This window comes from Myotis brandtii, unplaced genomic scaffold, assembly GCF_000412655.1.
Source record: "Myotis brandtii unplaced genomic scaffold, ASM41265v1 scaffold693, whole genome shotgun sequence".
Taxonomy (NCBI): domain Eukaryota; kingdom Metazoa; phylum Chordata; class Mammalia; order Chiroptera; family Vespertilionidae; genus Myotis; species Myotis brandtii.
Genome location: NW_005370710.1, coordinates 2,679,763 through 2,701,803, shown reverse-complemented (window position 1 = coordinate 2,701,803; position 22,041 = coordinate 2,679,763). Strand labels below are relative to the sequence as shown.

Genomic DNA, 22,041 nt, shown 5'->3' with positions numbered 1-22,041 from the left:
CCTAGAAACAAGCATTTATTCTATTTCCCCACACACTGGGGAGAATAGGACTTCATTTATGTTTCTATCAGGTTTTAATGAAATATTTAAAGAAAACTGAAATTAGTTTTTAATTGAATTTTTTACTAAAGAACTATAATCAAGTGCCTTTACTGATGTAGATTTTATAAGCTATTTAATATAATAGACACTTAAAATCTGAGAACAGTCTTTCTTACTATTCTTATTCAAGGCCACTGGGAATTTCTCTCATGTGTAAGTATAGTTTCTCAAAAGACATCCGTCAGATTTATAGCTTTGTTGTGTTTTCAGTGCGTGCATATAAAGAAAGACAAACTGAATAGTCCTTTTTCAGATACAAACAGGCTTTCCCTGCGCGCCCTGTACTTCAGGGCGCTTTCCATGTAGCCATGCTGTGCCTTGCGGTCTCTAAGCCCGCGAACTCCTAGCTCAGAGGCTCGGGGAGCTGCTTGGTGGACAGTGCTGGACCTCACGGCGCCACACTGCCTGTGTACTGTTCAGGTTGGTTCTGAGCTACCCAGGCTTTTCACCCAGTTAACAAACGGACCGCCCACTTTGATTCATTGTGTGCTGAAGAAGAGAACAAGGCTGTCGGAATTCTAAACCAGCTGCGACTCCTGTGGGTTCTGTGACCTGCTCCAGTGATACCGATACATCAGAACCCACTGGCGCAGGGGTCTGCCTGCGGGGCGTGCTCGGTGGGCGGCGCCCAGCTGTCTCACAGCTCGAAGTGCGCCTCTGACACACATGGGAGTGGGGTAGGCACGTGGCTTTCTCTGAGGGAAAAGCTCACGTTACTGCAGAACCAGAAACCACCTTCTCTGGGAGGCAGTTATTGAAATGCTCCAGACGCATGGGAGATTTGTAAATCTGGCTCAGCTAAGTGATGTTTCGCCCATCTTGGAGCTCAGCATACAAAGCTTAGGTGATACTGCAGGGAGAGAGGGCAGGCGATGCTGACCCATGAAGACGGTTAGGGGAGTTGAGATCATTTTGTCTGAGAAGGCTGGTGCTCTCTCTTCCGCAGGAAAGGAGAAGGACAGGGAAAGAGTCCAAACTGCAGTGAATGGGCTTAGGTTAGGGGATGGGGGGCGGGGGACGGGGAGCTTCTGGCGTGAGAGCGCCTGAACTCGGAGGTGGGGCTGCGGCACCGCCTGGAACAGCTGGAAGGGATGGGACGCCCTCTGTCTACGGTCTCCATCGTGTTAGGAGGTTTTTCTAGATCCTGGTTTTCTGATCTTTTTTTGTTTTGTTTTGTTAAAGCAGCAAAAGAAAGTGTTGATTCCTTGCTCTTTGGCATTGTGGGAGCAGAGCTGTGTGCATGTGCTGTCCTTGAATACGATGAGTGCAGTCCTTGTCTCTTGAAGAAATTAACTTAATTATGATGATATTTGAATATAATTACAATGAATCAAAATTTTCATTTCACAGCATTTTAATGATCTATATGGGCCCAGAAGCCTCAGCTGTAGCTCCAACTTGACAAATCAGAGGTGCGCATGGCGCTCAGGACGTGTGTTCAGGCTGCCACGTGAGGAGGCCGGGCTGCTGCTAAAAATAGCATTTCTGTATTCCCTCTGAAGTGCAGCCCTGCGTTTCTTTTAAAAGATCCAAAAAGTGATTTGAGGAATTTTTTTCGAAGCACATAAGATTTTTGAACAAGGCTGTCATAGCCAGGAGTTTTGTGTTTTACTTTAAGCTATATGGAATAATAATTTGGTGGGACTGTCTTCCTGAGTTCCTCCTGTGGGCTAAAGGAGTTTTCCAGATTGGCAGATGTGCTGCAGAGTTTCAGAGTAAATGCAAGGAAGTGCAACCACAGCTGTGGTTGATGCCAGCCTGTTAACTTGCCTTAGCGTCAGGGAAAGGGGACCATGCACACTGAGTAGGTAGCAGGGTTACTCAAGCAGCCGTCAGCGCCACCTTACACAGTCACGTTATCCACGGCACAGCCCTGTTCGCTGGAAAACCTGTCTTTTTCTGACTTTGTTAGATTTCAGAGCTTCCTGTGCAGGAACAATTTTATCCAAGAAGGAGGTGTTTCGTGTTTGTGTGGGTGTCTAATACAGGAGGGTTTGCTGGCTTTCGTGGGAAGCTGTGGCTGTGTGTATGAGCGAGTGGGCATGTCTGTGTATTTACTCCTTACTTGACACCCAGTGCCTCACACGTAGCGCCCAACAAATACTGAGACCGTAATAATGATCCCTTACATGACTAAATGAACATGTGCTTGCTTTTTGTTATATCTGAGTGACCAACTCAGACAATGAACTTGTACTGCTTTCCCTGCATTAGTTGGCATTATATTTGCTACATTCACTTATACTCTTGCACATTTCAAAATAGAATTTTAGGTAGTGGAATTAAGAATGAATTTGATTATGAGTATAGTGATATTACATATTAAAACGTTGCCTCCTTTTCTGCAGCATAAGTATGAACAAATTGGCTTTGTTTTATATTTGTAAATCCCATGATCTCTACTGAAAAAGGCGCAGGGAAATGAGTTAGCTTTCCATATTTAAAATAGAATGTTAGCAACTGAATCTAAGACACTGAGCCCCGAGTCACTGCCCTAACTGGGCACTAGCTTCTAATGAGGTGGGGTTGGAGGGTATGGTCCAGTGACTTAATCTAAATTCAAACCTTGCTCATTGGCTGAATGGTGGTTTTGAGTATTTAATATGGATAGCCACACTTGGTACTTGGTTTTGAAGAGTTTACATTTAATAACTCTGTGGTAACTATGTTTAACTATGCATTTACTTTTATTTATTTTTATTTTTTTGGATTTTTTTTCTTTATTGATTAAGGTATTACATATGTGACCTTATCCCCCCCCCCCCCCCCCCATCTATGCATTTACTTTTAATAAGATAGCTTTTATATTAAAATTTGGCATTGAAATTATGTGGGACTCACGAGTAATAATTTTACTCAAAATATTTCCTTGCGCCGATTATTATCATATATTGATTGACCTCAAATGAATACCATAAAGAGTTCTGGGTATCATGTACAACATGGTCAGAAAGAGCCCCTACTTGGAAAATACTATTCATTTTATTTCAGGCTTCTTCCTTTTATTCAGTCAGAGCCGAGGGAGAGGTCCCTGGTCCTGTTGTGTACAGCCCATCTGGTTAGTTCTCTGGGTGTATTGGGTTGATGATTATAGGGTCATTTGATAGTTCAGACTAACATAATCCGGGCTATCCAGAAGGAACCGTTTCACTTTGAAATGTGTTAGCTATTTCTATATCCTTCAGTAATAGTCATGTTTCAGTCCCCCGAAACACATGGAAATGGTAATCTGTTTTTCAGTTTTTATTTGTTATTTAGTTGCCATCTTAATAAGTGTCAAAATACAGTACTATTTTGAGGGTATAATTTTAAATCCATTTGTAAATTAAAGGAATTAGTGAAATGGAGCCTGAAACACCCATTTTAATACCAAAAGACAAGTAAAACTTTCATGTAAAAATATATATTTGTGATTCCAGAAATACCAATTTATGTTAAACTGTGTTTTAGCCTCTATCATTGCAAGCATATTTTATTATCCCATCAAGAATTTGGCAAAATATTATAGCTTATGACCGTCTAGAATAAAAAAGTTTCAGTTTCACCATTACACATGCTTTTTCATGTTTGCTTTCCTTTCCTATGTTCAGAACCACTGTTCAGGGCAGAGCTGGGACTAGGGCCAGCGAGCAAAGCAGAGGGTTCTGAGAATGAGACCTCCTTCAGTTTTGAACCTTAGATGCCTTCTTTGCCTCACCCTAGTCCTGACCTGGCAACAGGGTGAAACTCATAGACACAAACTACAGTCTGGTGGTTACCAGAGGAAAGGGGTGGGGGTGGTGAAGGGTAAAGGGGGCCAAATAGATGGTGCTGGAGATGACATGACTGGGTGGTAGGCACACATGCAACATAAGATCATGTATCAGAGAAATGTGTACCTGAAGCCTGTATGACCCTATTAACCAATGTCACTTTAATACATTTAATTTAAAAACTGTTAATGTAGTCCTCATTTAAAAATAAATAAAAATAAAGCAAACATGGGGACTCTGGGTCGCAAAGCTCATTCAAAATGATGGCTGCCACTTGGCTGTCCCTTTTCCCACTTTATTGGAGAGAGACAAGCATCTGGGACCAATCACAAGATGAAAGGTTGGAAGGAAATGGAACTAAGGGACCTTTTCCTGGAAGGAAAAGGGAAATCAGGAGAGCCTGTCTCATAAGGACGGCGGTCACTCCATCAATCATTCATTCTCCACGACGGCTGGGAGGAAGCAGTGAGTTGATGACCTGGTGAAAGTCTGAAACGTTACTTCAAGTGCATTGTGTTAAATAAAGTATAAATGCCTATTCCTAAGTATTTTATTTTCAAATGTGTTCTAAACATAAATAATGTATGAAATTATTTTCATAACTCTAGTTCTTAAAGTTTCTGATTCTGAATCAGACTTGTTTACTTAATGAAGCCCTTAAATTTTTCCAGATGAAATTATTTTCAGCTTTATACTCAAGTACAAATGATATATATCTAAATTTAGAAGTGGAGATTAAATTATTGAGAGTTCACTAAGATCAAATTAATCTTTTTCAAGGGAGCACACCTAGTGTGCAATAATAATGATCATGTGTAGACAGTGGAATAAATGTAAAGTAGTAAAGAAAAAACTTTTAGAATTTCAGTCATTAGTGAGCTTTTTTGGTGTTTTCCCACTTTTGTGCATTGAACATTTCTTTTGTTACAAAATGTTATGTAATATTAGGCAACATCATGAAGATTTCTAATGTGAAAACTCTTGTAGATATTTGTTAGGTGTTTGACATAAGAGCTGGAAAAGTGTTATCAATAAAATAAACTTCCAAAGGCTTATAAGATATGAGCCATTCATTGATGCAGGAATCGTATAAGCACTAAACTGTGATGAGCTTGAACCTCCCTTCCCCACCAATCACATACGCTAAAAGTCATAAAAGTAAACCTTATGAGGTTCAAAAGGAAATTTTAATTATTTTCTGTGTATTCGTTGCCTTAATTAACTTTTTTTTTCTCTTTTCTTAGGATCTGAGCAGCAAAGATATGAAGAGAGATTTGTATATAGTTGCCCATGTGATACGAATAGGTACTGTTCACCTTATTCATTCCCGTGACTAAGACCAGGCCAACTTGGGATAAGTATCTGCTATGTCCGAGCTTTGTCTTCTCCCCACCTCTTCCCTGTTATGTCAGGTCTTAGCCTGTATTGGAACTCTGTCTTCAGCTCAGCTGCTATGGTAGCTGAGTTTGCTATAAATGAGTATATTTTTTCACATAAAATCTTTTTAAAATATGTTTTCATTGATTTTTTTTCAAGAGAGAGAGGAAAGGAGAGAAAGAGAAACATTGATCGGCTGCCTCCTGCATGCCCCCTACTGGGGATTGAGCCGCAACCCCGGCATTGCCCTGACTGGTGGCCTCTCGGTGCTTGGGACGATGCTCAACCCTCTGAGCACACTGGCCAGGGCTCACAACTTTTTGTTCCCTATTAGTTTTGGACCCAAACCCTTTATTTCGAGTGGTCTGCTTGTAGGCATTCTCTTTACCAGAGTGCCCTGCCTCTGTGTCAGTCCTCTGCCACAGAGGTCTTAAAGCAGCTGGCCAAGGTTGCCAACTTAACAGGTGGTGAATGGCCTTTGCTGTGTTTTGTATCCAAAGTATAGATCTGCGCGATTTCCCACAAAATTAGAGTCACTGTTCTTGTTGGAGCAGATGGATGGCATCTTACTTCTGTGCCACACAAGATGAAAAAAGTGATGTTGGCTACTGTTCTGTGGTTGGTTTGCCTAGCCTTATTTCAAATATATGACATAATCTGGGCGGCTCTGACTAACCAAGTCTTCCTTCATAGGTTTGGATTTTGGCAAATTTTGTCAGAGGATGTGTTTGAATCCTTTGCCAACAAAACAGCCATTTTGCTGTGGCTTTGTTTTGCTTCACTTGATAAAGCATTTGTTGAGGTTCTGGTATTCCATTTGCAAGTCCTCTTGTCACTATAGCTCAGCCCTCGTGAGCAGGAAAAGCAAGGTTTTATCCACTTTGTGAGGCAGTTCTTGCTCCTGTGCTGGTTCAGGAGTGGCTTTGGCAGCTAAAATATGGAACTTCCTTAATAGGCCTAAATTTTAATCAATCAGCACATTGGTTTTTCCAAGAAGTTCATGAAACCTTGGTTTTATTGTCACGTGATTAATAAATGGCCCTTTGGTGTTGACGTGGGCAATAAGAATGGTTGGTTGAATGTGATGCAGGGGAAGAGCCTGGCCACAGGCCTGGTTAGCATCCCTCACATAACTATCCCCGCGTCCTTATTTAGTCCTAAGTTAGTCTTCCAACTTGGAGCATCTCTAAGATGCCTGCAGCTCTGGCATCCCTGGCTGGCAGTCGGGCTGGAGAGCGGCATGGAGTTCTCAGTCTGACTGGGTTTTGTGCTGTGTGCTAGGCCGGATGCTCCTGAATGACTCGAAGAAGGGCCCTGCTCACCTGCACTACCGGCGACCATACGGCTGTGCGGTCCTAAGCATCCTGGATGTCCTACAGTCGCTCACAGAATTAAAGGAAGAAAAGGATTTTGTTCTTAAGGTTTACACGTGAGTAATGCATATCAGAAATATGAATGATTTGTAACGTAAGACATCCCAGCACTGTCCTCAAGGGCAGCAGTTCTTAAGCTTTGTGGGGCATGGAATTATCAGGGCACGTAGGGTAGAGAGTCCTTCGAAAGTCAGAGTTTTTGATCTAAGGTTTGGGATGGGGCTCCAGCAGCTGTATTTCTAATAAGCTTCCAGGTGATTCTGAAGCAGCTGAATTTGGAGCCTTTTTTCCTAACGTAAAAGTCTGGTGGTCCACATTTTCTCTTCTAGCCCGGATTAACCAGACATCTATATATATAAAAGCTTAAGTGACTGTTAGGACCAGTCGACCAGTCGCTATGACATGCACTGACCACCAGGGGGCAGACACTTGCCGCAGGAGCTGCCCCCTGGTGGTCAGTGCGCTCCCACGGTGGGAGCGCCACTCAGCCAGAAGCCGGGCTCACGGCTGGTGAGTGCAGCAGCGGCGGTGGGAGCCTCTCCTGCCGCCACAGCAATGCTACCTAGCAGCGGTGGCAGGCACAGCAGGCTGGCTCAGGCTCCTCCTCAGCTGCCTGCTGCTTCACACACTGCTACATCCCTCGGGGGATGTCAGACTGCCGGTTTAGGCCCAGCGGGGATCGAGCCTACACTGGCAGTCCGACATCCCCCGAGGGGTCCCGGGTCAAGGCTGAGGGACCCCACTGTGCACGAATCTGTGCACTGAGCCTCTAGTATTATATATTTACAGAAAGGCTAGTCATGCAGTTTTTCATGTGTTTTGGATATAAGAGAGTCTTCTGTGTCTAATGCTTGCCCACAGCTATGGTAACTGAGCTGGTTTCAAAGAAAGTGCATGAGTCAGGCTGCCCTGCTTTGAAGAAAAGCTAGGTTTTCTGAGGAGCTGGAGTTTCACCCTTCACTCCCACCACCCGGGTCTGTAAGCCCCACCCAGCAAGGCATGTGTTATTTTTCGTGTTCGTCAGCCCAGGGACCTGTCCTGGGAAGCAGTGCGTCACATCCTGACTCCTGTTAACAAAAAGGGGAAACTAATGAAACACAGATTCCAGGCACATTGTCTGGCTCTGCTGCTAAGACTTAGGCATGAATAGCAATGCTGAAAGCATGGTGAGTTTTCAAAACAAGTATAATGCTGGGAAGATATTTTTTAAAATCTGTCCTATTTTGGTTTTAACCAAATATTGTTTTTCCAAGTTAAATCTGTCAATCACCATGTTAATATAGCTTCACCGTAACATTGTATGGATATTTTTCTGTCCAATCTGTTCTGTCTGGTTTAGGCATGCAGTGAGCTTAATCCACAATTACACTTAATTTGGGCTTTTATATAATGAACCACATTTTAGTAATTAAACAAAGAGCCATACCTCCTTACTACCTGTTTCCCTTAGCTCCGGTCAGAGTCATGATTTGATGAGATGAGGCTCTTCTTTTGGAATAGTAACTTACAAAGGGAATATTGGTGGGTTTTTCTCTTCCTTGTATGCGCCCATCACAGACTTTCTCATATACCAAATCTCTGCATTGATGGGGGCTGGGATCCGCTTTTTTTTTTTTTTAATATATTTTTATTGATTTCAGAGAGGAAGTGAGAAGGGGAGAGAGAGAAACATAGATGAGGCTCTTCTTTTGGAATAGTAACTTACAAAGGGAATATTGGTGGGTTTTTCTCTTCCTTGTATGCGCCCATCACAGACTTTCTCATATACCAAATCTCTGCATTGATGGGGGCTGGGATCCGCTTTTTTTTTTTTTTAATATATTTTTATTGATTTCAGAGAGGAAGTGAGAAGGGGAGAGAGAGAGAAACATCAGTGATGAGAGAGAGAAAATCATTGATCGGCTGCCTCCTGCACACTCCACACTGGGGATCGAGCCCGAAACCCGGGCATGTGCCCTGACTGGGATTCAAACTGTGACCAGGTCGACATTCAACCACTGAGCCATGCCGGCCGGGTGGGACCTGCTTCTTGATACGCCCTTTTCATTTCGAAAAGGACTAAAACCGAAATCCAAACTTACATCATCACCATCTTGCTTCACTCTGTCCAAGAGGTGTCTAGGCAGCACGGGAGGCTGGCATCTCCGTGCGTGTATGAGCTGTTCTTGCTTCAGTGCCGATTCGCGTCGTGCGTAGGGGCCTGCCCGCATCCCTCTGGAAATCATGCTGTCAGGCGTAACTGAGCTAATCGCTTCTAAAACAGCAGCTCCCAGCGCCAGCCTGTCACTTTGCAAGGAAGTGGGTTCATATGTAGCTTTTGCGTAGCTGCTGCTTATGAGCTGTGTCTACTGGATCAGCTCTGGAAAACTAAAGAACAGTGTGCTTCTGGAGAAGGTAGTTTGAAATGTTTTGAAGCACCGAGAGAGTTAAAACAGAGGATAACTTTTCCACTTGAAAATATCAGGAGACTTTCAAGCAGACCCCCAGCTGCACATTTGGCAGCTGCGCTGACGTGCAGACCGAGGGTTCGTCTTGTAAGCCCACGTCAGCACAGTGCAGCCAGCCCGCAGGCCAAGTGAGCTTCAGGGGACATGTTGGTTAGATTGAGTTGAAGCTTAAAGGGTTTGCTGACGGCTACAGTTACTAGTGCTTTAGCCTTGGCTAGCACAGGCTTTTGCAAGGGTAAAAATCTCTTGTAGAATTTTAATCAATGAATTGGCAAAATATGTCAATTTTTGACATTCTCATCAATTCTTTCCTTGTTCAGAATCAGCCTCAAACAGAGATTTAATGTTTCTTGCCATGGTCACTGCTCCGGCTTTATGGCTGTTAAGATCACGTGTGTATGGGAAGGCACCACATCCTTTTAAGAAAATTTCAACAAGGAGCCAAGGCATTAAAACTAGGTCACTTCTAATGAGCCAGAAACCTTAAAAATCACCAATGTAACCACGCTGTGTTGTTTAGTCTGATAGAGATGTCAGATCTTTCCTCTGGGCCATAGGGACTAGGGGTCACAAGCAGGCACAGGGCTTGTTGAACCTGGAGCCTAGAACATAAAAGGAGAAGTGTGTCAAGGAACTAAAGCCAACACCATTTCTCATGCATCTTAAGATTGAGGGTAAATTATCAACATCAGTAATCATGCTCTAAATATTAATTTGATTGGATGACATAATCATGCCTGATTATAATCACAACTCATTTGATTATGTAATAAATGCTTACATTTATAATTTTTCCTTACAAAACATCCTCATGATTGGTAAAAGGTGCTGATGACACCACATCCACTTAGTTTCAAACGATTTGAGGAGCTCCTCTCGGCATTCTGGAAAGGGAGGTGTCTGAAAGGCCAGTGAGAGACAGACTTTAAGGCAGCAAACTCTCCGGGCCTGGTGACAGCTGGAAGGGCTCTGCTTGGGTGAACCAGTGGGTTCCACTCAGTGAGAGGGAGTCTCTGGGAGCAGACGGGCGGCGGAGAGAGGACCAAAGCGCTCGGAGCCATGTGGGCCAGGAACTTAGGGATGAGTCTGGGCTGCAGACACTGCTTTGTGGTTTGGCACCTTCTGGGGTGGCTGAAACTATAGTAGTAGGTGGGATTGCCCAGGAAAGCTTGTAGAATAAGGAGGGAATGGGCTGAAGGCAGAGCTATGAAGGCCACCAACAGTTAAGGGACAAGCCGTCCATTGTCTGGCATCTGAATTGTATGTGTTGGGGGGAAGGGTACATGTGAGCGAAATAATACACAGTCACCGCTCATGTGGTCAGCAAAGCACTGGCTTGCCTTCACGGCCAAGGCGCCAGTGAGGGTCTGTTTGGGAGGGAGGGAGGGAGTTAATTTTCAAGACTCTTTTGAAATGAGTGTGGGGGCGGGGAGCAGTGCGTTATTTATGACAAACTGTAGTCAGAGTTCCATTAAATTCCTCCTGATCTTGTGGACCTAGAAAGTGACAAGAGACTGACAGAAAGACAACTTTGAATCCACCAGCGGGCACTTCCCTGATGTGTTGACCGGTTGGAAGATGACTGCACGTAGGACAGGAGGGCTGCCCATGCTGCTGCCAGCCTCTCGCTGGGCACTCCGCTGGGCACTCCCCGCTGAGTTGCTAGATCATAGTGGTCATTTGAAAGAACACTCTCCTGCCCTTTGTTTGAAGGATCCTGGGAGCAGGAAGTAACCTCCCGGAACTCCTGAGAACCTTGTCTTGACAGTTCTCTGCAGGCTTGTTTCTACTGACGGGACAGTCCGAAGAACCAGCGATTGAGCAGCACAGCTAAGCTAGTGACAACCTTCTCTAACGCGGCGTGGCCTCTGCACAAGCCCTTTCACTTAGGAAGTGGTTGGGCTTCACACTGCTTTGTACACGTGACATACTTACTGGGGTTTCTTCTTGGAAGTGGCTGGGCTGGACTCCACCCTCTGAGCAGCCATGGGAAGACCCTGTGGATTTTCCTTTGTCCCTGGGTCCTGCTTTCTGGGGTCAGTGGGTCCCTACCTCCCGCTCCAGCAGGGGCAGGGGTGGGGCCAGGACTTTGCGGACTGCCAGTGTCACATGGAATTGTCAAGGGATGACCCTGATCTGATTGCAGGTGTTTCATTGACGTGCTGCGTTAGGGTGAGGAATTGCTCGTCTCTGCTCCTGCTGCACCAGGGGTGGGGTGGCTGCAGCCCTTGAGCTGCCCTTTAGAGGGGAGACCCTGACCTGCCGTGCGTGAGTGGGGTGCAGTGTGGTCCTTCATGCTCCTTGGTCCCAATCCAGAAGCCCCTGGGGAAGAGCGCCATTCTCCCATAAGTAGGCGTCTGCCTTCCCTGCTAAGCCCTCCTTCCCCTAAAGCAGGGGGTTTCACAGTGAGCCACGCCCACGACTCTCCCAAACGGCTTTTAAAATGTTGGTCTGCCTGAAATAGAGCCACAAGCAGATCTCCACATGGCCCTGTGCTCAGCAGGGTCTCCTCTTGGGGCAGCATGAGAGCTGATTGACAGAATAAAGCCGGCGCCAGGCATGTCCGTTTCTGAACAGCAGAGCTCACCGGGAGGACCTGTGTTTCCTCCAGCAGGGACTTTCCTCTGAGCCCAGTTTTTGTTGGTTGTTTGTTTTTGGGGTGTGTGTGTGTGTGTGTGTGTAAGAAACTAGAAAAGAAGAAAACTTGACAGGTGGGAGAGTGCTACTTCAGAAAAGAGGGTATTTCGCCTCTTAACCAATATTTATAGAGATTTATTTTAGAATTTCCCAAGTGTGAATTGTCTGTGTGCCTCAGCAGAAAACGAGCCTTGTCTAACTCAGTGAAACAGTTGCTTCTTTTGGAAAGTGAGCGTGAAGTACCCTTCACACTTTGTGTCACACGCACGGCTGGGGCGTCAGAGCAGGTGTTTAAGACCCTTGAGAGCTCTAAGCCTGTCCTCCTGTTCCAGGTGCAACAACGAGGGGGAGTGGTCGCAGATCCACGAGAACATCATCCGCAAGTCCAGCGCCAAGTACTCCGCCCCCAGTGCCAGCCACGGTGACGTACTTCTCTGGCTGCAAATACAGCCGCGTGTTGTATTTGCAGTTGCTAATCTCGCACCTACTCGATTGTGCTGATCAGCGGCCACGTGTAAAGTTCAGTTCCCTGCAGACATTTCTTCTCCTCCCCAAGGACTCTCTTTCTTTTTGTGATAATTTGAGACCTTTCTTAATTACAAACAACCGATTCCATGTGCTCTGATAAGGAACGTGAGTTGCACTGTCAATCCCGAGTGAGCAGAAGTGTTGCAGGGTCTGTCACATGTGGAGTCTGTCTTTTCCTGAGCAGAGATGACACCCAGCCCCCAAAAGAGACAGAGGTTACTATCACTTCTCCTCTTCCTGTTTAGTGTGAGCCTCACCAACAAAGCCTGACACAATGAGAACCAGTGACTGTTCTGCCACCGTCAGTCATCCTGGAGCTAGAATAGATTCCAGCGGTTGCCAACCGGTGGGCCACGGGCCACTGGCCGTCCGTGAGGTCCGAAAGGTTGGCGACCGCTGGAATAGAACATCTTTATTACAATGCAGGTTTCATCTTAGCTCAACTTCTCCTTTTCCTTTTTCCTCCTTTTCTTTTAAAGCCCTATTTCTGTAGTTTCTGTCTAAATTTTGGTGCAGTTCTGCACATTAGAATGGTTGTTTTATAAATCGAACATTAATTGCTTGATTAAATTAGAAGCACTACTTAAAAGCCTATGAACTTTTATATACCCTAAAGGTAGCTTTCAAATTTACGTGTAACCGTGTTTCTCTTGACAGTTTTTAACCTCTCTAAGTTATTTCATAATCTCTTACATAATCTTATTTGTTTTAACTTTCATAGACTTGTAAATAAAAAGTTGGCCCTAAATGGCAGTGTAAAGCCACTGGAAGGCCTGGCAGTTCCCGGAGCTGTTGAGAACTTGACCCCCTCTGTCAGGGTCAGCAGATATTCCACTCGCAGAGTCCTCAGAGCTGCCCCACACCAGAGACTGCAGGGTTGAGACCTCAGCTGGGAGTCCTTGATTCCCTAAAGCTCTGTAGCATGGGGCCCTCAGGGCCTCTCACTGTTGTTTTAAGTGACTGTCTTCCTAATGGGTGTGCCTGGATGCCAAAGAGCTCCATGCAGTGTGATAAGTCCATATTCCTCACCTACATCTAGGCTGAAGCAAGAAGCAGTAAAATCTTGTTTTTCAAGTATCGAAACTTACTAGCATTTTGGAAAACTACCCTTCACATCAATATTTGTCATGTTCCTTGTTTTATTTACTTATTTGATTTATAAAGAGCTGCCCTTGACTGTAATTTCTTGAGACATGATATGATTAAAACATGGAGAACATTTAAACGTGAGATGGTGGTAATAGTACATTAAAAGCAACAGCTGAAAGAGCAGTTCACCAATACCGTCACCTCACCAGGTTATGGTGCTGACTTCTGTCTTACTCCCCAGAATGAGCAGGGACTGTGCCATCTTCAGTATCTATGGTTTTTGTCCAGAACTCACAGACACTGGCTGTTTAAACAGTTTTAGAAAAGCATGTTCGCCCAGCCAGTGTGGCTCAGTTGGGCATCGTCCCATGCACCAAGAGGTCATCGGCTCGATGCCTGGTTAGAGCGTATGCCTGGGTTGTGGGCTTGATCCCCAGTAGGGGGCGTGTAGGAGGCAGCCGATTAATGTTTCTCTCGCATCAGTGTTTCTAGCCCTCCTCCCTCTCCCTCTCCCTCTAAAATCAATAAAAACATTTTTTAGAAAAAGAAAAAGAAAAGCACTTGTTCCTGTGGTGCTGGGGGCACCGCAGCCGTCAGGGCGCCTCAGCTGGGAGGCCGTTGTGAGAGGAGGGCTGCATGCACTTGTGGGAAAGCCAGAAGGAAAGACAGGCTGCTGCTTTCTGAATTGTGTGTCTGACTGATTCTTGGCAGGCCTGACCGGACGCTGGTTGAGGTTTGGAAATTACCTTTTTCATCTCTTTCATTAAGTAAATGAGGAAACTGACGCTCAATGAAATGACTTCGTGGCTGAACAAGAAACGAAGTGGCCAGGTTTCTAAACTCAAGGCCACTGGCCTTTCCACTCTTACCAGCTTCTGAGCCGGGTCTTCCACGCTGGGCTCTGGGGTCTTCATGTCAGAGAATCCCACAGGTCGCGCGAGGGGAATAGTTCAGGTCTCTATTAGTCTCTTTATTTAAAGAGACTTCCGTATAAAAAATTGACTTTGCTGTAACTGTCACCCATCTTTGTTAAATGTCCTTTTTGTTAAAGAAATTGTAAGTGCTTTCCCTTCAAGTCAAATCATATGAAAATGCAGAAGGAATTGCTACGTTGATTTGCAAGCTGAGAGTTAATGTATCACTTGGCAGGAACTCTCTTAGGTGCAGCTTTAATGTACATGGCTCCTCGTGTCCATTGTTGGCCTCTTATGTATGTAGCTACAGACCTAACTCCAGTAGGCTGTCCCTAGGGGTGTGGGTTCCTGTTCACCCAGAGAAAGAGTGGATGGCTGTGTAAAGACACTGCAGGTAGATGAACGAGGGGGCGGGAGGGGGGGGAGGGTTGAGTACCTCCCAGGCTGCTCTCCTCTACAGAGATCGCTGTGGTCTGGATTCTGGGCCCCAGCCTTTCAGGTTCATAAACTAATTGTACTTGAGTCTACCAAGCGATTAGGCTGGAAAACATTACTGTAGGGTGTTCAGAACCCCAACACGGATTATCTGCCCAGAATTCGAAGTGAATGCCATGGGTCTGCTCTTAGGCACTGCGATCTGGTGTTAATGACACCTGGCCCTTCATAGACATAATCGCAGGTTTCTTGGGGAGCGTGAGCTTATTCGCTGAAGCAGTGAGATCATCTTGAGGTTCTAGCTGGGCTGTAGTATTTCCCCCCCCCTGGCCCCGCTGTGAGAGTACATATTCCTAGTGCCTGTGACTCTTCTACCTGACTCCTTTCTCCACTTCTCCATCCTCTCCCTCTCCCACTCTTATTCTGCAGCTTCGCTTGTCACTGTCTCCTCCTAGCCATTGCTCTCCTGATTGTCCTAATTGTCATCACAGCTCCCCCCGTTTTAGATGTTCATTTCCTGCTCAACTCCCAAGTCTCTACATCCCTGAGGTTGCTTCCTGCTGACCAGCACCTAAATGTATCCGTCCACAGCTACTCTCCTTCAGTCTTGGAGGCACGTCCTAACTCCCATCTAGGCTTGACCCACAGCCTTCTAGCCAGTGGTTGCAAGGGGCCCCTTGTGGGGCAGGGAAGGGGCAGTTTCCAGAAGATTCTTACTTTGTGCAAAACTCCAGAGGTACAGGTAATGAGCCAGAAGGCAACTTGTCTGAGGGGACATTACAGATTCTCCTAAGTTCTGAAGAAAGGCCTTGGGATCATCTGGAGGGTCTGAAACTCAGAGTCTGAGACATGGCTGACCTAGCCTCACAGCAACACCCCTTCTTTTCCTTGCACTGCGGGGGTTCCCTGTCGGAGCCATGTGGTGTCTGCTCTGCTGCTCACTTTACAAGACGGTGCCAGGTTAAACGGGCACACTGCTTCCGACACTTGGGCATTCTCCTAGCATAAACCCAGCATCTCTTAGTGTGTTCGTTTCCAGCTGGTGGGACTCCCTGACACAAGGTCTTCTCTGGTCACACTGTCCTAGGCTACTGTTGTTTCCATAGGCTTCTCTGGGTCCCTACATGTACAGGTCATGTGTCAGCCCTCCCCTTCAATACCCCGTAGGACCCACCTGGCCCTGGGCTGAACGCTGGGTCTCCAGGAGCCCCGTCTGTGTTTAATAGACGAGTTCTCGGGGTCACTGAGGTCATCCTGACTTAACTTCCTTTAGCTTTCTGGAATGTTCCTTCAGAATAATACATATTTTCTGCATCAAGATTTTTCTCAAGAAAAATGCTGAACTTCGCACGTTTTCCTCTGGAAACAGTGTGGCCCTGTCTTTCCTAGCACCACCGGACAGGCGGGACGTGTTCTGAGGGAGAAACTGCCTTTGTTTTGCAGGCCTTATCATTTCTCTTCAGCTTCTTCGAGGAGACATGGAACAGATACGGAGAGAAAACCCCATGATATTTAACAGGGGATTGGCGATTACAAGGAAATTGGGATTTCCTGATGTCATCATGCCAGGTAGGTAGAACCTCTCGGGGCTGGGTGGGAGGAGGGCTGGGATCAGTCCCGTGCTCGTCTCGTCAGCGGTTGCTGAACTCTGCTGTGGGGGAGCCTGAGCCACTGAAAACCTCTGCATCCCAAGTCAGCTTGCCGACTGCGTCTGCAGCCAGCGGCCCTCGGGCTCTGGTTGGTACTGTTCTTTCCCAGAAGCCCCACCTCCTGGTGGCCGGCGGGCTGAGTTGTCGGAGTGGAGTGGGTGGCAGCAACCCCCAAAGAACCTCATGCGAGGCCTTCCACACTCCTCTCTCCCAGTCCATTCCTTCGGAGGGAGTGGCTCACAAGCACTTCCTCTTTAAGGGGAGGAATAACCAGAATGTGTGCCTGTGGCATTGCCGGGTCCCACTTCATGTGGGAATAGCAGGTGCATTTTAACGTTTTAGAAAGTGGATAAGACAGATGGTACCAGTCAGGCTTTGTGGACTGGATTGTACGACCTGGCCAGTTTCTCAGGAATATCCCACCCCCCACCCCCCATCGAGGGCCCAGAGGAGAGCCAAGGCAGAAAGTGGGGGCCCACTGACCTCCAGTGCGGGTCCAGCAGGTCAATCCCAGGTTCATATTTCCTAGTCAGGCAGGTGCGGAAACAGCTGGGAAGTGGGTCAGCCCAGCCACCGGAGCCAGGGGGGCTGCAGGAGTGAGGGGAGGTAGAGGGGGTCTCAGAGGGATGGCAGGCGGTCTGAGAACCAGAGCAGATGCAAGCAAAGCGAGGAAAATCAGAACAGACACATTGCTGGTTATCTGGACAGATGACAGGAGCTAGGAATCTGCCCTTTCCACTGAGTGTGAATGATCTGCTACAAGCTCGTTTGCTTTTGTGTAGAGGACCAGGCCAGGCTAGACTGAACTGACTGTGGGCACTCAGTCATAAACATCCCGTCTGGAACTCTTCGTGGCGACCCGAATTCTCCTGTTGTAAATGTTTGCCAGCACAGCCCCAAAGGGGAGTGTGGCCTGCGCACAGAGAAGGCCCATGTGCCGGGTCCCAGCTGCCTCCCACCTCCCACACTAGGCCCAGACTTGTTTTCTGCTCCTTCGATGCCGCTCCACAGACCCTGTGCATGCAGAGCAAGCTGCGGGGAGAGCTTCGTCTCTGCTCATGCACGTGAGGAGGGTCCTCGGGTGGGAAATCTGGGCCGCTCAGCCAATCCACCTTTACCTGTAAATGCTGAGGAGGCTTGGTGCTCAAGAACGGCTTAGGGGTGGCTGCTGGAGAGGTGAGGCCTTCTCGGGATGTTTCTCCTCTCCTCTCCTGGACCACTTCTCAGCCCTCCATGGCCCTGTTAGCGGGAAAAGAGCCCAGGTGTAGTCCCTGGCTTCTTGGCAACGTGTCACGGGAGAAAGCTGGTGGTTACCCAGAGCTTTTTAAGTGAGATATCCAGGCTTCGGAGGTGGAGCCGTCTATTCTGAGATGTGTTTAAAGTCCTCCCTTCCTTTAATGTCTAAGATTTGGACATTTCCTTCCTATTAGTCTTCACACTTTAAAACCCAGTGAGCAGACCCTAGAAAGGAACAAGCGTCAGTGAAATGTTGTGAAGCAGACTTTGCTTTCCAAAGTGACACTGTCCAAACCTTTTGTGGAAAGAGGTCCCTGTGGAGCGCTCTGCCTCTGCTGCTGGCACACAGGTGTGGAAAGGACTGGGGGTATCTAGACGTCGCCATGGAAATCAGCTGCAGCCGCAGGTGGTGAGACAAGCTGAGGTTCAGGAGCTTTCCCGCCCCGGGCAGCTGAGCGACCACAAGCCCCGGCACTGGCCATCTTGAAGGTCCAGGCTGGGCTGTGGGTCAGCCTGCTGGGTGCTGAGGCTGACAGGAAGCGTGGTTCACAGGCAGAAAGCTCCTCCTCCTCTGTCCTTCCTCCCCTGAGGGGAGAGCTTTTGAACAGATGACCACGCCCAGGGTTGTGAGCTAACAACTGCCAGCCCCTTACACACCCGAGATACCAGAGGGTTTGCGTCCCTGGGCAGGTGACAGGCTGGCCTGCAGGCCCCGCTGCAGCAGCAGGAAAGGTGCTGGGTGTTTCACGTTGCAGGCAACCCGTCTTGGGAAACCGTGACTGTGCTAACATGCAGGCCCCGCTGCAGCAGCAGGAAAGGTGCTGGGTGGTTCACGTTGCAGGCAACCCGTCTTGGGAAACCGCCCTTCGGTGAGACTCCAAGCCTGGCTACTTGTCCCCCTGCAGCGGGTCTGTCCTTCCCCTGAGGAACATCGCCCCGGGGCTGCAGCGGTCTCGCAGCCCTCACAGTGACCAGGTTACACGAAGTTGCAGCTTCTTGACACATGGATCTATGGGAAATGAGCAAAGAAATAAATTGTCAGTAACTGTGAACATTTCAACACTTACGGCTGAGCAATTAGAGTAAACGTAAAAAACCAGAATTACTCCTAACCTGTGACCCTTACTTTAAGATGCCAGCATTGGGCAGCACTCATTTGGAGAGCTTTTCTCGGGGTGGACGGGCGCGTCCTTGTCAAAGCGCATTGACAGCTCGCAGCTCCGAGTCACAGAGCAGCGACTGCAGTGGGAGCCCGACAGGCTCTAGCCACACGAGCGCCTCGCGCCGTTTCCGAAAAGGTCTTTCTGATGGTCTCCCATTCTTTTCATGGTGTGTACATGCACACCACGTGACTGCTGTGAGCAGGAGATGCCCTACTGTGTGCCATAGCCGAGGCCCTGACTTCTAGATTATAGAACAAATAGATATGGGGGGTTAAGCCAGATTTTGAAACTGGGCACTTACAGCCTTTAGTTTGTGTCACATTTCTGTGGCAGTTCCTCCTTCCCTCCAAACTCACTTAGTTCAGTACAAAAGCGAATAAGTCTGTGGCACACTTTTGCTCTTTTCCTAGATCTTTTTCAAGAAGATGGGCAAGAAAGATGGGAACAGGACAGGTGTTCCAGGTGAACAGGCTGAAGTTAGCACGGTTCCCAGGAACGCACTTGTCAGATTAGCCCTCAAAAAACTTAAAGAAAGCTGTCGGCCAAAAGACTGTAAACAGAAAGGGACGCTTTGAAACCTGCTCGAGAAAAGGCTGTGCCTTCTCCAGACCCCGCCTGAGCCCTGGCCCGGGCGCCGCTCCTCCAGCCTCTCTGCTTCTTAGCTTCCCTGCGGCTGCTCCAAGTCCTCCGGGCTCTGTGCGATGACAGCATTTTCACTTATTTTTGTAACCTTGAATTTTTAAGGCTATTTACTGTGAGCGGTATGGTCTATGCTTTTTATTAGTTAAACGGTTTTCTGTCTTGTCAGAAGAAATCTGCCCTTTGACTTAGTGTGTCCTGAGGACTGCGCTCTCCCTGAAGCGTAGTTCTCTCACTTAGTGTGTGTCAGAACCGCCTGTGGGCTTGGAAACAGATCGCCCGCCCACCCCGAGAGTTTCTGCTATGGGAGGATTCGGGGTGGGCCCGGCAATTGGCATTTCTCACAAGCACTCAGGTGGTGGTGATGCTGCTTGAGGGATGCTTGCCCTCCCGAGTCAGCCCTGGCACCAGTACTGCTCCTCTGGGCTGCCCTGAACTTGCCCTTACAAGGCAGCGCTGCAGGCATGCTGAGTCTCTGGGGGCCCGGTGGTTCTCCCTGGAGCTCAGGAACACTCTGCCTGTGCTTTGACCCCGGTGAAAGTGCATGCTTCATCGCGACCTGCAAGTGATGTTTATTCTCTTTTCCTGTTTGTCTTAATTGTTCTTGTTTCTCTCTGTGCTGTCCCCTCATTCTCGCCCCTTTCTTTCTGGTGCAGAGATGAAGATAGTTGGGTGTAAGTTCCTGCTTTTGTGTGTCCTGTCTGCTTTTTGCCTGCTTTGTTTCCATCTTCATTTGTTCCATGGAATGTTGCAATACTGGGGTGGGGCGTCATGTACATTATTAATCCTTCATCAGCCTCACCTTTTGGGGTAACTGACAAGACGTAAGAAGAGAAGCCACCAGCCCAGCCTAGAAGACTGCGTGTTACTCTGGGTGAGCACTAGGATCTGAGGAAGCGAAGGAGACCTGGGGATGTTTAGAACCCCTTACCAAGCCCCAGGCGACAGCTCAGGGAAAGGTTTTATGAGGCCGGCCAGCTACTCCCATTGAAAAGAAAGCGAGCGGGCTTAGTCCAAGCCCCACAGAACCAGAGGGCAGAAAGCTGCTCTTTGCAGCTCTGCTGGGCACACCTCGCACAAAGGCAAACACAGAGGCCCGGGCTTTGAAAGAAGCTCTCCTCACGGGAGCGGTGGGAGTCCCACGGTGCAGAGGCCCGGGCCGTCTGCTGTCAGACGAGGCCTTGGCGATACGCGTAAGGGATGGTTTAGGGATGGTCGCCTCCGGCCCACAACAGGTTGAAAGATCATCACATTATCAGCCCAGGAAAGAAATGATCGTGTAGTGAGGTCACTGTGCCCACCCTGTCCCGTTACAGCAGGGGACGTCCCTGACTTCATAGCAATATAACCAGTACACCTGTGGCACAGAAGACATGCTTAGAAAAGCCAAGAACCTGCCGGGCCGGCGTGTTCAGTGGTTAGTGTCTACCCACAAACCTGGAGGTCACAGTTCGATTCACAGTCAGGGTACATGCCCGGGTTGCGAGCTCCATCCCTGTTCCTGCCGGAGGCAGCGGAACAATGATTCTCTCTCATCGTTGACGTTTCTATCTCTCCCTCTCCCTTCCTCTCTGAAATCAATAAAAAAAATTTTTTAAAATAATAAAATAAAATTCAGGTGGATTACCTTGAAAGTAATTTCCAGAGAGTTCTGGTTAAAACCAGGATAATATTTAAGCAAAGCACCTATTCTCTGGGTTAGACATTAAAATTCTCTAGATTATTCACTTTTTTTTTTTGCCAAATCAGCCTAGAAATTGAATAATTATTTAAACTCCATAGAAAATCTAATGTGTAACTAAAAGGTTTCTTATCACAAGAAGGCTCTGGCATGTCTGTTTCAATTGTTAAAAATTAAAGGTATAACCGACTTTGATTTATCCCCTTATAATAGCAATAACCCACAGTAACGTTCCCAGTTAATTTTGAATCTTACTTTCAGGACTGATTTTATTCAGCTTCTGTCCTGACAGTAGCAAGTTGATAAATTTGAGTTTCCCTTCTGCTTGTCCTCGTCACCGCAGGCCGGAGTGGTCTGTTAGTGATGTGGTAGGACTCCAAGTGGAGGCTCCACTTGGCCCAAGAGGATCGCCTGTGTGGCAGCAAGGACAGGCCTCACGGCGGCCCGCCTCCCCAGCATGGCAGCCTCAGGGCTCCTTGAGGAGCAAGATGGCTTTCTCTGAGCTGCTAATTAATTCTTCTCATGGGTTGCTCTTCCCTACTTGAGACAAAGTCTTCTGAGAGCTTCATTATGCAACCAAATCGCCATGATTGCACTCCCGGGATAGGGAGGTAACCTGACGAATAGAAGGTCTGATCATGAAGGCCTTAGAAGCCCAAGGTGTGTGCCAGTCCTGGTCTGTCGCTGTGCCATGCTACGAGATCCACAGACACTCCCGCAGTCAGAAAAGAGGCCCCGGCCATGTCTGACGCAGCCAGAAAGCTCACCTTCGAACCAAAAGCAAAACCTGTTCATTGCGGTTCCAAGGCCTGAGCCGATCAGATGGGCCGTGTTTCTGAGGACGACGGGGAGACGGGCTGGCTGGCTTCTGAAGGCCGCCTGTGCCAGCCAGTCCTCCTCTCTCAGTTCATCTCTGGAGGCTGCGGGCATCTTCACTCCGGCCTCCCCGCTTTCCTTTGCTGCTTTCTTCCTTGGAAGATTCCCCCCCCCCCCCCCCCCCACCCACTCTTTTTTTTTTT

General features: G+C 47.6%; 1 protein-coding gene across 1 annotated transcript in view; it reads left to right on the top strand.

Annotated features, from left to right (window-relative positions):
* Positions 1-22,041, top strand: part of DOCK3 (dedicator of cytokinesis 3) — a 204,694-nt gene that overhangs the window by 119,206 nt on the left and 63,447 nt on the right. The window contains exons 12-15 of the mRNA XM_014529727.1: positions 5,099-5,159; positions 6,513-6,660; positions 12,021-12,109; positions 16,098-16,223. Of these exons, the coding sequence (XP_014385213.1) occupies positions 5,099-5,159; positions 6,513-6,660; positions 12,021-12,109; positions 16,098-16,223 (424 nt within the window). The remainder of the gene's footprint in view (positions 1-5,098; positions 5,160-6,512; positions 6,661-12,020; positions 12,110-16,097; positions 16,224-22,041) is intronic.